At 47.3% G+C, this 15,044-nt stretch overlaps 1 protein-coding gene across 1 annotated transcript in view; it reads right to left on the bottom strand.

Moving 5' to 3' along the window:
• VILL (villin like) overlaps nucleotides 1-15,044 on the bottom strand; it is a 32,922-nt gene that overhangs the window by 1,217 nt on the left and 16,661 nt on the right. Inside the window, exons 5-19 of the mRNA XM_021388640.1 lie at nucleotides 14,744-14,852; nucleotides 14,329-14,439; nucleotides 12,120-12,319; nucleotides 11,962-12,040; nucleotides 11,301-11,399; nucleotides 8,916-9,069; nucleotides 7,823-7,923; nucleotides 7,512-7,649; nucleotides 6,793-6,951; nucleotides 5,907-6,086; nucleotides 5,512-5,657; nucleotides 4,697-4,841; nucleotides 3,738-3,926; nucleotides 1,983-2,051; nucleotides 937-1,191 (exon numbers count right to left, since the gene is read on the bottom strand). Of these exons, the coding sequence (XP_021244315.1) occupies nucleotides 937-1,191; nucleotides 1,983-2,051; nucleotides 3,738-3,926; nucleotides 4,697-4,841; nucleotides 5,512-5,657; nucleotides 5,907-6,086; nucleotides 6,793-6,951; nucleotides 7,512-7,649; nucleotides 7,823-7,923; nucleotides 8,916-9,069; nucleotides 11,301-11,399; nucleotides 11,962-12,040; nucleotides 12,120-12,319; nucleotides 14,329-14,439; nucleotides 14,744-14,852 (2,134 nt within the window). The remainder of the gene's footprint in view (nucleotides 1-936; nucleotides 1,192-1,982; nucleotides 2,052-3,737; nucleotides 3,927-4,696; nucleotides 4,842-5,511; nucleotides 5,658-5,906; nucleotides 6,087-6,792; nucleotides 6,952-7,511; nucleotides 7,650-7,822; nucleotides 7,924-8,915; nucleotides 9,070-11,300; nucleotides 11,400-11,961; nucleotides 12,041-12,119; nucleotides 12,320-14,328; nucleotides 14,440-14,743; nucleotides 14,853-15,044) is intronic.

Raw genomic sequence — 15,044 nt, 5'->3', positions numbered from 1 at the left:
CAAGGGGAGGTCAGTTTTTGCTTGTGCAAAGGCTGGGACACCTCCATCAGCCACGTCCCTTCCTCGCCATGCCAGAGCTGAGCCCTGACCCCAGACAAACAACTCCTGTCCTGCTGTCTGTCCTCATGGTAGGAAATGAAATGTTGCAGCAGCTGTTCCTCATCCCGGGCCCCAGAGCACCAGGGGAACAAAAGCCCAAGAAGATGCCCTGGTTTTGAGGGGTTAGCATGCTCTGGTCAGAATTTGGTTCCTGCTAATCATACTCAAGCCAGGGCAATTAACGCTGCTTCCGAGAAATTCTGTTGGCTTGCTTTGAGTGGTTTCTCAAGCCAGCAATTCACAGTGAAAGCATCTCCCCTTGGCTTCCTTCCCCCCAGATATTCCACTTGAAATATTCACTCTCATTGCTGGAAAGACAAGAAGTTTTGTAGACAGTAGACACAGAAATACCCTGTGAGACATGGAAGTTAAATCTTCTCTGGCATTTTGGGTAAAAGAAAGGACTTGTACAGCCCAGCTGACACACAGTCCTTTCCACATGGGGACTGCTGCAGAGCAGAGCTGCTGGCCCAGTAGAGATCAGCTCTCTGGCTCCATGTGTCAGCCAGGAGATCAAGTGGGGCAAGAATCTGGTCAAACATGGGTTGTAGAGAATAGAAGGAAGCAGCCCTGTGTCCCTTCCATCAGCTTGCTTGCACTCAGCTACAGATGTTGGCAAAACTAACATTTCTTCCATTAGAAAAAAAAAAAAAAAGGAATATTTTAACTACAGTAAAACTACCACAGTTTCCTCTCATGTTTTCATGAGACCTCGGTGTCCAGCTGGCATCTCCCTGAGCCTGAGGTAGGACTAAATAACCTGACCTGCTGCTGCATGTAGCCTACAACTACATTCCTAGTTAAGTTACAAGGGCATAAAACCAGCAGTGCTGTCACCTCTTTTTTAGTGGGATCCACTCCTTCTGGAAGTTCATCCACAGTCTTGTTCATCAGCACCTCTCGGGAGTAAACTCCCTTGCCATTGGGCATGGTGAAAGGGCTGCCATTGTTGTAGGTGCTGCTGTCAGTGTAGCTGCTGCTGTCATTGTGGTTGAAGTGCGATTTATACTCGGGGGAAGCACTTGATGGGCTTGAACCAACCAGATTGGTCATGCTGAGGGTTTTTTTGCTCAGGCTGATGTTGTTCAGGTCCTGCAAAATGGAGGAGAGCATGTCAAGAGAAACAGCTCTGGTAGATCAACCCGTGGGCTACCTCTGGATCTTTCTGTTGGGGCTGAAGGGACTGTTCTGGCACAGGCTATCTGCTGATCTGCGGCTTTGGAGAGCCAAGCAGCAAAGAGAAAGACAACACTAGAACAGTCCAGGACTTCCATCAACGTTACATTGAGATGTTAGGACTGTTAAAAACACCATCCTGTTGAGAGCCCTTAGAAATAACAGAAGACACTTACGGTAGTCCCATTTTTCCCAATTGCAGGGAAAGTTGCATGTGGGAGCACAGAAGGTAAGATTAGATATGACCATGTCTAAAACTTCTACATTAGCTGCATACTCCTACCCACAGTGCCCTCTCCCTGATTCAAAGCCCCTTCCGCTACCTTCCAGCCTTCCTCCTCCCCCTGTTCGTGGCAGAACCGATCCCATATGACTGCTATGTTTGGGACCTCTGGGATGCTGTGCTCTCTTTGTGGGATCTCCCATTGGGTTGTGTCCTTCTTGACCATGGGCCCCATGTTTGTGGTCCTGGGAGATGCAGCTCTACAAGCTGCTCATACAACTCTTAGTTGCACGTATTGTATTTATGGGTTATTAATGACATTTCTCTCTGCTTTCCACTGAGGAGAACGCCTCTGATCCTGACAGCTTGAGGTCCCCACACCTACTCTGATCACTACAGCCTCTCCTTCATTTGAACAGGCAGGGGGACGAGGTGATGTTTAAGCTCAGGTATTTCCCATCTATCTGGTCCAGAAGCCACTCACCACCGTGATCTCAGATAGAGCTGACACGTCTCCTAAGCTGTTCTTCATCTCCTCATAGGACTTGCCATCCTGAAAGTTAAGAGAGCCGTGAGAAGCACAGGCCAGCATTAATTAGCACGTGCTCCTGATCTCTGGGCTCAGCAGATCACCCAGTGCTGACCACGGAGGTGGCACCTGGGGTCTCCCTTAATCCCCAGCTCCTGGAATTGGGAGACTCTGAGCTGTCACTTGAAAACAAAGAGACAGATGAACAACAGGCGAAATTAAAATAACAAATTTTAGTGCCACATGTGACCAGGTTCCTCTTATATCCTAAAAAAGGAACACGCTATATATATTGGCAAGCGGATGACTGTGCTTTCCTAAGCAGCCAGGAGATGTCAGTTCTTAACAGCACCATCCAGCAGAGATCCCCAATGAGAGGAAACCACACAAACATATTCACTGCAGAACAAACAGATTTAGACCCCAAGCAGAGCAATGAACACACATCCCAGATGTTGCTGGGATGTTCGCAGTTTGGATTGCTTGTCTGTAGCTGCTAAAGCTGCCTACGGGGGATACTTTTAGAGGCATGCATTTTGTAAGCTGCCTCCTTGTTTTTCAGCAGTTCTCCAGAAGAAAAAAAAACAATTTTTGACCTTTGTTCTAAGCATCAACATTGTTTTAAGGGTCGGCGCTCTGGGAATCATCTGTCCAAACCCAGCTGTTCAGACAGACTTTCTGCCACCCCACTGACTGCAAAGAAAGATGATGCGAATTCAGCTGCAGGAGGAACACGTCTTTCTGTGAGATTCCCTTGGGACCTCTACCCCACCACCCTGCTCCAGTGTGGGACTTATCCACAGCCCTTCGGGTAACCAGAAGATGAGACTGCTCGTGAAGCATCTGAACGCCGATGTTCATGCAAATTACTGTACAGAGAAGGGACAACCAGTGGCAGCCCACCACACACGATCTCGGAGAAGACCAGCTCGGAGCAACTTTTCCTTTCCTAAACGGCGCACACCAGTGCCATCGGGTGGCAGGAATTTGGGTGCAGAGCCTGGCAGGATCGCTTCTGCATGAATCATAGAATCATAAAATCATTAAGGTTGGAAAAGACCTCTAGGGTCATTAGTCCAACCGTCAACCCATCACCACCATGCCCACTAAACCACATGATATTTCAGATCTATTAACCACTGAAGCCCCTCCAGGTTTTCCATTTCTGTGTTTGTAAATCTGCTTTCAAGAGGAAGGGTTGTACATAGGGACCAAAGGTGACCCCTCTCAGCAGCTCTAGGCATGGGGATTTGATGGGCAGTTTGTGAACCTGGAGACAAGACCCACCTGCTCACATCTTACGTTTCAGTTTGCCCTTATAGATGGGACAGATATTTTTCTTCTGTATTTCGAAAACCGAACACATCTTTCAATTGCTTTTATGATGTGGAACATTTTGTTTTCAAAATGAAAAATGCATTTTTGACTGAAATCACAATCCTAGAAATTGTGCATGTCCCATCCCTGGAGGTGCTCAAGGTCAGGCTGGATGGGGCTCTGGGCAGCTCAAGCTCGTGGGGGGCAGCCAGCCCACTGCAGGGATTGGGACCAGATGATCCTTAAGGTCCCTTCCAACCCAACACATCTATGATTCTATGTCACAGAGAGGTTTTGCTCCACACACCATATAGGATATGGCTCACTGACAGAGACACCGTTTAAGCACTGCTGAGCACACATGCACACCCCAGGGCTTTTCCAGCAACTTACACTCCATTTGTAGGGGTCCCAAGCGTTGAACCACCCTGTGAAGTTGAGGGGCTCACAGCCCTGCTTCACCAGTATGATTGGAGTTGCCAAGTCTCTCCCTGCAGGATGGGTCTTGAGATACTCTTTAGCTGAGGCAACTGCCTCATTCCTCTCATATGCGTTGGAGGCTTTGCCAATCCAGAGGAAAATCTGCAATGAGAGAACGTGTTGCAGATTAGTGAGTAGGTAGGACCTGTGCAGACATAGTTGCTTGTTCTCTTGTGACAAGTGAAGTGGAGAGAAGGCTGCAACTCTTGTTTCCCAATAGCCCTCTGGGATTTTTATCTCAGGTTTACTCCCAATCAGGAAAGATTTTGATTTTGAGAAAGACACAAAGCAAAAATATTGTAGGAATCAGCTCTCAAATGTTTCCAGGTAGTTAAGCCCAGTACTTGCATGGTCAAAAACTCAAATGCCCTCAAGAAGCAAAGCCCTCAGAGCCCCTTACCAAGAGCAAGTCCTCACCATTGGTGCTGGGATATGAGGAAGTGTTCTGGGTGCCACCCCCTTGTGCGAGCCCATAAATATGGATGTAGGCACAGCTCATCTTGCCTAGGGGCAGGGCATGGGCCTGGTGTCCTCCTGAGGAACTTGCCCATCCTACTCTTGTGGTGGGATGGTAAAGGCAAACTTTGTCCAGCTCAACCCTTGCACAGGTGAGGGTAGATTAAGGGGTGACCAGATGTCTGTAAGGGGAATCCTGGCTGCTGCCTCCTCTCTGGAGCATGAGCAGTCTGTCATGCAGATAATGCCCCACTGGACTTCCAGATCTGAGCATGGGGAGCTCTCAGGTACCACCAAGAAAGGGGAGCCAGGCCTACTGCCCTTAGTGTCATGCTGAATGATGGATTCTGGCCAACTAAGCCATAACCTGTTTGGAAATATGTCTGGAGGGCAGGGAAGGTGGAGTCTGTGCTGACCTCTTCCCAAGTGTCTAGTAGCATGACATCGTCTTCATCCAAGTCTTCCTGGCAGAAATCCACCACCTCTGTCATGATGAACCGACCTGTCTGGTTGGAGCACTCGAAGAGGCGAGGTTGGTAGTGTGTGATCTGCTCTTGAAACCTTCCTCGTGCATGGCAGGGAAAGAAAAAGCAAGAGAGATGGAAATCGTTCCTTTGTGGTTTAGCATTAGGCCCTACCACTACTAGTCAGGTCCATGCTGGATGAAGTGGAGACATGGCAACACACATCAGAGGGCCTAAAACTCGGCCACGTTGGTTTGCATGAGATACTTGGACCATTCTAACAATTTTAAAAGGTAACACTTCTTCCATTCAAAGAAGCATAAAGCAGACTGCTTCCCTCCTTGTGCACAGGAGCCTGCTGTCAGGTGGAAGACACACTGATCACTTGGTTGCAGAGGAACACGTTTTGTGCTCAGAGGGTTGGATAAGTTTGAGTTGTTTGAATGCCAATTCAATTTCATGAATCTTCTTGGGACTGCTTAAAAGTCCAGTAATGGTTGGAAATGGACTGTGTGGGTCATGTAGCCCTTATGACAAGATACAAGGTAGATAGACTGCGGGGAAATCCATCCAAACCAAGACCCAAAACCCAGACAGGAGACACCTTAGTGTGGTTTCTGATTGTTTCCACATCCTCACCAAAGGCAGCAATAGGTCAGAATATTCCCAAAAGCTTGGTTTGACAACGTGCTTACCTACCTTCCTGTAAGGGTTTGATCCTTAATGTTGCCTGGCCAACCCCAGAGGAACAACTAAGTTACCATTACCTCTTTTCACTGGCGTAAGGGGCTTTGCCTCCCAGGGCTTCCCAGAACTCTGCTGGTTCTTGTCCCTCCAAAATGGTGTGCTTGTCCCTCCTGGAGATGATGTCAGCCACCATCTTTGCCATCTCCCTCTCATCTCCGCTGCAGCCCTGAGTTCAGGACATAAAATTGAGGCTGAGTTAGTGGCAGACTAGAAAAATTTAACTATGGGGCTGAGATACCTTGATCCTACACCATTGCTCCATAGAGTTTTCGAGCTGTTACTGAGAGTTTCATCTGAGCTGGTAACTTGGAATCTATGACCAGCTCCATGGCCCAGTGGAGGTAGGGGACTCAAGACCCACACCAGCTACTTCAGCTCCCCGTGGCTGAGTCTCCTGGGCCCACAGCAGTCTCACCTTCCCACACCACAGGTAGCAGACTTGGTTGGTCGCCAGCAGGAAGACGTCATTGGCATTGAGAGAGGAGGCCCGGGCTGGCACCTCCGTGGCCTTGGTGTTCATCTCATTTGTGCCCCTCACTTGGAAGAGGCGGATCGCTGGCTCAGGAGTGCTTTTCTGGGCCCGGCTTGTGCCACCCTGTGAGGAAACAGAGGAAAGGACAGTGTTGGGAGGTGAAGGTGCTAATCCGGGGTGCGTTTGGTTCAAGGAAGACAACTTTGGGGCTCATAGCCCTCCCCACATCAACAGACCAAAGAATCATAGAATCACAGACTCACAGAACGGCTTGTATTGGAAGGGATCTCAAAGATCATCCAGTTCCAACCCCTGCCATGGGCTGGCTGCCACGCACCAGCTCAGGCTGCCCAGGGACCCATCCAACCTGGCTTTGAGCACCTCCAGGGATGGGGCATCCACAGTTTCTCTGGGCAGCCCATGCAGGGCCTCACTGCTCTCTGAGTAAAGCATTTCTTCCTAGCATCTAAACTAAATTACTCCTCTTTTAGTTTAAAGCCATCCCTCCTTGTCCTAATACTCAGGATTAATTTCAGTGCTGCTTCCATCCCACCAGAGACTTCTTCAAGGCTATAGAAATGGGAATTAGTCTCTCTGTGTCTGTAGGGTGAAAGGGCTTTTGAGGATGCACTACAGAATTGGTGGCTCTACAGGGACCCACAAAGGGAGAGCTAGAAATATTCCACCACTTCCATCTACCAGCCAGTGCAGAGCTGAGAGGCTCCTTTCCCGACTATCAGCTTATTTTTTTGAACTATTTCTCTAATCGGTGCTATTCTACCACTGGTGCTTCCACCTTCCATTGCCCACCTGCACAAAGCCACATTACCTCGTAAATGATCAGCTTGCCCTTGAAGATCGCCAGGAAGTGTGCTGGCTCCTTGCCCATTGTCACGCGCACCTGCACAGCCTCGTCCCCATACTTTTTGTCCAGCTCGATGGCATTGAGGGCACAGGCAGTGATTTCATCCACAGAAGCATGGCGACCCTTGGGGAGAAGACATACCACTGGCAATGAGATGTGACAAAGGGTATGAAGTCCTATATATGCTATCATGAGATGAGAGTTAAAACTACATGACTTCTTCAGGAGTCTGAATCTTCAGGAGCTGAAGCCTTAAAGGACAATCTGCAAGACTGCAGAGTTGGATGTCAACATATAATCATAGAATCATTAAAGTTTGAAGGACCACTAAGATCATCTAGTCCAACCACACCACTAGACCATGTACCTCAGTGCCACATCTACCCTTTTCTGGAACACCTCCAGGGACAGTGACTCCACCACCTTCCTGAACAGCCTGTGCCAATGCCTCACCAACACTGTAAGCCCCATAATCCCTTATCATTTCTGTCTGGCATTGCTGGCTCTCAGCCTGATGCTAGGTTGGCTCAGAGCATACATGTTGCCTACAAAACAGAGTTTGGGCTATTTCCAAGTGGACACGTGAGTTCTTCTGGATGATTGGCTTGGGGTTTTTGTGTGCAGCTATTTCCTTTGGGCTTCTAGCAGACACAGCAGATCTCTTCTGTTTCAGTCTGACTTACCTGCCACATGTAGAGGACATAGTGAGGCCGGCCAGATCTGAGGTAAGTATACAGGACCAGATAGCAGTCACCTCCGTAGAACTGCCCGTAGGTCTTGGGATCCACCGGCTGCATTTGCAGGTCCTCAATTCTCCACACCTAGTGTGAGAAATATCTCAGTAAGCAGCAAGGTACTCAATGTGAGGACAGAGTGCTCTGGGCACAGACATACTTGTAGGGGAGGATAGGTGAGCACCTTCACAGCTCATACAGCTGCTGTGCGTAAAAAGGCAGAAAAGTCTGGATTATAATTGCCAAAGGAGCTCTCTCACCTCTATGTTCCCAGAGGCATCATCCACCATCCTCTGCTCAGCAGCCAGCTCTGGTCTTGCATGGAGCTGGGTGGTGTCAAACTTCACCTGCTCCACCTTGGCTGCATGCACCAGCAGAATAAAAGCACGAATCCAGTAAACGCAAAGTGACATACAACCCCTCTGCATCCCCCTCATGCACAAACACACACACACAATCATTATACATGTAAGAACAACCTGATCTGTGGTTGCATTAAGCCAGTCTTGCCACCAGTAAGCAAATGTCGATTTTGAGACATGTAAGAGTGCACGCACTCCAGTGTTGACCTGTTACTGGCTGGCAACTGGCCATACAGCACTTTCCAGTGAGGTTGTGATGATCGGTGAGCAAAAACAGGAGTTACCTCCTGACTAAAAATTCGTAATTGTTTTCCAAATGTATACATATTTCTGTCATTTAAAAATGTTTCTTTCAGAAATAGAACAACCACATTTCTCCAACTCATGGTGAAGACAGTATTTATGGACAGCAGGGAGAGAGAACTTGCAAAGGAAAGAGATATTTGCATTCATTCAACATTCAGCATCTCTTCCGCTTCTGTCTGTCATCAGCAAGATTTCTCTCTTTGGTGTTGTTTACTCTCTGGAGTTAATGCATTGCAATATTCACTTCAGCAGCATGATAAATGGGTGCACCATTTACACCAATACAGAATGATTCCATTGACGTCAGGAAGGTTTTGGGTGGGTGCTGGCATAAATGAAAGCAGAATGTTGCTCAGCACTTCCTTGTCAGGTTCATCATTAGCTCTACCCGAAGAAAATTAAGAAGTTCTGCAAGTGTGAATTTTATGCATACAATTTTTCAGGTGAGATTGATCTGCCAACCTTTACGTTTGGAATAAGCAGCAGTTTGGTTCTTATAAGAACCAAAGCATTCTCTGCTTCTGCTGAAGAAGGTGGAAAATATGGGACAGGAGAACATGCACTGGACTTTCAAAGTGCTAAGGACAGGGGACAGCCAATGTGAATGGTGTTCCCTCACTCTATAGCCTATCATGGACAGCAGAGTCAAATGGAGGGCAACTTTTGTCTCTGAAAACAAACTCACCAGTTTTGCCAACAGTATAGACTTTGCCCAGCCCCTGCGTTTCGTCCTTTTCCGTCCACCTCTGGAAGAGCTGTTTGAACATAGCTGACTCCGCGCCGTCATTGATCACTTCAATGTTGGTGGAAGGAGAATAGCCTTTGGCTTGGATAAAACCCTAGGGGGTTGAAAAGGGACATTAGTGGAGACACATCAAGCTTCCTGTAGACACGAGAAGGAGCATGAAAGCCCCAAAAGCAAACCTCCACCTCCAGTTGAGCACAGCAGTGTAACCAAGGGCAGGATTCACCCCAAGATGCACTTGCACTCAGACTTATGAAGATGTCTACGGACATTCTATTCGCGTTTATACTTGTATTTAGAGAGCTGTCCCGTATGAGGCTAGTCACCTGGATGACATCCTAAACTTAACCTCTGCATGGCATCTAATTTTTTAAAAATCTCACTTGATAACTCTAACAAACAGCCTTGTTATGATAGAGAATATCTCATTCAGCTCTACAGACAGCTTCTGGTGGTGGATCCAGGAGTGGAGCTGGTAAGTAGTGATGGAACTAGGCTCACGAGCAGAGTTTGCTTTTCTTCCAGCTCTTTGACCTTCTCTAAAACAGGGATCTTGTCCTCCCTTTAGCGTGATGGAGAGCACGTGTGCCAAGGAAGGAATGCAGGCAGTTACATACCCCAGAGCACAACGCGTTCTGAATGGATAAAACTACCAAAGTCTCTTTTTTTCCTCAAAACAAATTATTTCTTTGAAATAGAGCAGCTATTGAGTTAAAAGAGTGCTTCAACAGAGGTGTCTGATACGATGTGATAAGGATGAAAATGACTGGTGTTCTGTCTGCCACAATGTCAAAGTCATTGCTTACTTTTTGAGAACTGCTCTCATCTTTATCTCAGCAGATTCCAGAATGACCCAGAGGTATGGTGCTGACAGCCATGGTTTGGGAAGGAGCCTGAGTGTGGGCCTCTGAGCACTCATCTTCTGCTGTAAATACCATAGCCACGTACTAGCCCCAGGGAAAAGCAGAGCAGATGGTCTTCCCATCCCTCCCACCTGCCACGCTGAAAGAAAGAGATATCTTTTGTTCTACATTTGTAGCTCAGGGCCAGAATTTGCAGAGCTGATTGCCTATAAAAAGCAGCTGAGTTCAGGTTTTGAAAGGAGGGGCAGAGGATTGTGAGAGGTTTTTAGTCAAAGTTTGTCTAAGTTTTTCTTCTCTGAGACCACAGGTGCAAATGGTAATGAAGCTGGGAATCTCCAGGTAAGATCTTATTTAAGGTGGGGCCATTGAGGTTCAGTATCTCCAAGGAAGATCTCATTGAAGATAAAGCCATTTATGGTCTTCACGTAAGTCAATAGATGAATTAAAAACAAAGTTCCCCAGTATTATTCACTTTCACATGCCAAGGGACATGAAATACTACCAAATGCCTTCTATGCTCAGGCTCCTTTGAGGCCAACTTTGTAAGAAAGCATTGAGGTGTGCTCTGACAGAAAATGGCAGATTATCTGGAGACGCAGAAGTGTACTGTGCTGGAGTGCTCTACCCTAACAGAAGCCATGGTTTTGCTGCAGGTGGCTGGTCCAGGTTAACAGCAGTTAATAGCAAAGCTCTTTCTACCAAGTGGAAGAGCCCTGTGCCAGTTTCCAATTCACATGTAGAACCTGGGCCCAAACCCATCAGCAGCGTGAATTACTGTTGCCTGTAATGGACTTGGGCTTGGCGCAGGTTGCTCTTACATATCCGTTCTGGTTTTTTTCAGAGAGCCTGAGTCACTGAGTTCCCCACTGACTTGCTCAGAAGTATTACACTCAGCTGGGAACACAAGACACATCTTTCTGGGTCAGAGCAGTGGTCTGTGCAGCCTTGGACAGTAAGATATGCTATTTAGCAGAGCGCATGAGACTTGTGACTATCTGCAGTGCGATCCCTTTATTCTTTATAATTCCCACAGTATGGGATCGTGGATGTTACAGAGATTATAAGAGATTATAAGAGCCTTCTCCCTTTAATATTTGTTTATTGACCATAAATCGGTATAATTCCTTCTCAACCCTGCTGATACATTCTGCCTCCACCACCTCTTGAAGCAGTGGATTCCAGAAGTCTACCACTTACTGTGTCACATACAGCATTCCCTTTTACATTTGCTTTTCTGTAATCAATTTCCTCTTAAGTTTCACTGACAGCTAGCACTCAGAGAGATTTGCTGAGTAACAATTTTACATTATGCCATCACACCTCCCTTAGAAGTTTAAATTCTTTCTCTGTTATTACTCAGGCTGGCTCCTCAAGACCCACACTTATTACTAATTAGTGGTCAGATCTAGATTAGTGCCTAGTTAACCTCCCACGACATCGTTGGCACTACATTACCACTCACCACAGCTCGAGTGAAGGCTGCTTTTTTCTCCTCCTGGTTGGAGGCTTTTCCTCTCCAGACGTAAATCTTAAAGCCACCTTGGTCTAAAATGTAGCAGTCCTGAGGCGAAACAGAAAAAAACGATGTTAAAAGATCTCCCCAGGCAAGGGTCCTCCTTTGTGGTCCACCCAGTCTGGATCCTTCTTGAAGACTTAGATGTAGATCTAGCTCATTTCCTTGCCTTGCAGAGTTCTGAGCCCGGTATCAATAGATACCACCACCCCTACCATGCAGTGGTTCTTGAGTACGTTGATTTTGAAAGCATACCTGTCTGAGGGAGCTGCCCTTTAACATCAAGGCAGTGAAGTATGTATTTTTCCCGGGAAATGCTCAGAATTGGCCGTTATACGCTCATGAGAGACGCTTTCAACCCAACAGAACACCCTTGGCTGGGAGGGTGGGTTTGCCATCTCTTGTAGCTTTAACCCACTGCCTGCCTCTGGCTACTGAAGTTGTAGGTAGAGGCTAAACTGCCTTGTTTGCAGAAGACACCTGCTAATCTTGAAGGATGGAAGGGCTGATAATTTCCTGGAAATCAGATACCCCATAAAAACAGGTGCTCAGCTGAAAATAAAGAAAAGTACAGCACCCTTTGGTCACTATAAGGTCTAATGCTTTTCACCTCGTGCTGGAGCAGGTCCTGTGTCAGGGGCCGAGTAGCTACCTCCTGCACCACGAGGTCGTTGTCCTTCTCGTAGACACTGAAAGACAGAGTCAGCGAGTGGTCAGGCCTAACAGCACCTGCCATGACAAGGGATGGGGGCCCAGACCCACACTCACTGATAGAGCCGGACGTTTGCTTTCTGCAGCTCGTCTGCTTTCGTGTCCGGAATGGCGTCTCGGAGCTCCCCACGCCTCTCACCCAGCACCATCTTCATGATCTTGATGAGGTCCGGGGAGTCCTTCTCGTTGTCAATGATGCCAATTTGAGCACGGCCGCCTCTTTCGCTGTCCCTGATGCTCCGAGCCAGTGCGAGGCCCTGCACAAGGATCACCAGGGGTTTAATCCCAATCCACACAGCGAATTCAGCAACATTGCTTCAGACCTAGAGCAATGACCGACTACTAGTAGTCTAAGCCAGGTTACCACCTGCTAAGTTGCTAATGTCCTCCAAATTTTGTTATTTGCAGATGGTGATGTCCCCACTAGACCTGCTGATTATCCGAGCGGTGAGGCCATGGCACAGGCTGCTCAGAGAAGCTGTGGGTGCCCCATTCCTGGAGATGGTCAAGGCCAGGCTGGATGGGGCCCTGGGCAGTCTGATCTGGTGTGGGCCAGCCAGGCCACAGCAGGGGCTGAAACTGGATAGGCTTAAGGGTTCCTTCCAACTTAAGTCATTCTATGATTCTATGATTAACTCACATTCAGAACAGCACTGCTTAGTACATCATTACTGGTGTTAGGTCTCTCAGGGTACAAACATGCAGTAGTCACAGCAGGTATTGCATATCTGTCACTGTACAGCAGGTACAATAACCTTGTGAAATGGTCTGGGAGAGAGACACATGCATGCTGAGGAAAATGAGGTTGGATGCTGCAAAGCTGCAGGACTCTGGATGCCCTGTGGTGCCATTTTACATTGAAACGTTTCAAGTATTCAGAAAACATGGATTTATTTTTTTTTCTGTAAAAAACAAAACTACAATAACAACAACAAAACTAACCACCCACAAAACAACCAGCAGTGCAAAATGCCAAACAAGTAATTTCCCTTTTTCACTGATTTTTTTTCCCAAGACTTTAACACGATAGATATGAAAGGGGGACCTCTTTGCTAGACCCAGGAAATGACCTGTTTGATTGCCAGCCCTGAAAAGAACCATAGCCTGTTCTTCTAGTCATCTCTCTACTTTGCCCCCTCTTCCCCCCATGTCCCAAGATCTTCTCTGTCTCCCCCTCTGTTGGGTAGTCTCCTCAACCAATCATGCCCCAGGCAACTGCCTTCTCTGTGAAGTCTTCCCCAGCCTCAATGGTTGGAACACTTCTCCTATGAAGAAAGGTTGAAGGAGCTGGGCTTGTTCAGCCTGGAGAAGAGAAATCTCCCAGGAGATCTCACTGCGACATTATGGCACTTGAACTGAACTTATAAACAGGAAGGGGAATGGCATTTTACATGATCTAATAGTGACTAGACAAAGGGGAATGGCTTTAAACTAAAAGAGGGGGAATTTAGGTTAGATGTTAGGAAGAAATTCTTTATTCAGAGGGCGATGAGGCACTGGCACTGATGCAGAGAGGAGTTCTGGATGCCTCATCCCTGGAGGTGCTCAAGGCTGGGGTGGATGGGGAGCTGGGCAGCCTGAGCTGGTGGGAGGTGTCCCTGCCCACAACAGAGAGTTGGAGCTCAGTGACCTTTAAGATCCTTTCCAACCTAAGCCATTCTATGATTACCAGGTGTCACCATGTGAAGAGCTGACCCACCTGCCTTTTAATATGCATAATTACTGCCTGTGAGCTCCGCCACCAACTCTGCTGATTACTGGTTGCTAAATCTTGTTTATCACATCCCTATATTGCAGATGCTCTATCAGTAAAATAAGGGTAGTGACTCCTTTGTAAACTACCTTAAGAACCGTGGATCTGACCTATCAAAACCTGGGTTATATATTCTTGTTTGTCTCCTACTGACCAAGCTGGAATTCCTAGTGATTTAAAAAATAAATAACAATTCACCTACCCCTGGGCAGTTATTTCAGTTAAATCTGCCAGCACTACTAACTTTATTCCCACGTCATGCAGAGTACAGGGCGCACAGGGATGCCAATGGGTCTCCCCAAAGGGAGCTGGATGCCCTTCTGGAACAGTAGATATCATTGCATGGGGAAGTAGATTTACAAGAATTTTCTCCGTTCAGATACATGTTCCTGGTTTTAGTCATATTCTCACTGACTAAAATCGATGTCAACCAATGGTGATTGTGCAAACGCTGAACGCTATTTCTCTCTTTGCAAACACTGAGTGTTGTGCGTGCCTTTTGTCCATACTCACCCTGGATTTCTCAGCAATGCTGCAGTTGGGCCCATTCCATTGGATCAGCACTTTCCCAAGGTCCAGCAGGAACACATCGCCCTTATTGAAACTGTCCCAGGAAAGTGCAACCTGTTGTAAGGAGATGAAAGGGCTCAGCGAACAGAGGGGACAAGAGCTTGTAGGAGACAAGCCACAGGAATGGAGAACTTGTCCTGGGGACACAACAACTGGTCTGCAATGATAGGCTCACTTGTCTAGCGCTCATCTATTCACTGAGCCAAATGGTTTCTCTCAGGACAATACCAAACCCGAGCAAGGTCTTGAAAATTATGAGAAGAAACGAGCTATTGTGCAGGCAGACCAGATGGAAAATGGGTGTAGGAGGGGAAGCAAGGAGGAATGGTCCATAGGGAACGAGGCATCTCCTGCTTACCTCTGTGGCTGATACGTGCTTCTTCCCCTTGACGTGAAGAAGACGCTTGATGTTGTACATATTGGTCTCCACATGCTTAAATCCTGAGGCCACCCCTCCCTTCTTGTAGCTGTTGGGCAGCAGGGAATAAGGAGTTAGAGATGGTTAGAAAATAGCATCCCCTCCATCCTTTGAGAATCATGAAATCATAGAACATCTCAAGCTTTTGCTGACAAGGAAAAATCTAGAGCTAATATAATCTCAAAGTCTTAAAAACGGAACATCAAATGGCCTCACTCTACTGTTCCTGGTCCCTGGTGAG

Source organism: Numida meleagris, chromosome 2 (assembly GCF_002078875.1).
Source record: "Numida meleagris isolate 19003 breed g44 Domestic line chromosome 2, NumMel1.0, whole genome shotgun sequence".
NCBI classification, from domain to species: domain Eukaryota; kingdom Metazoa; phylum Chordata; class Aves; order Galliformes; family Numididae; genus Numida; species Numida meleagris.
This window is presented reverse-complemented; position numbering and strand designations above follow the sequence as displayed.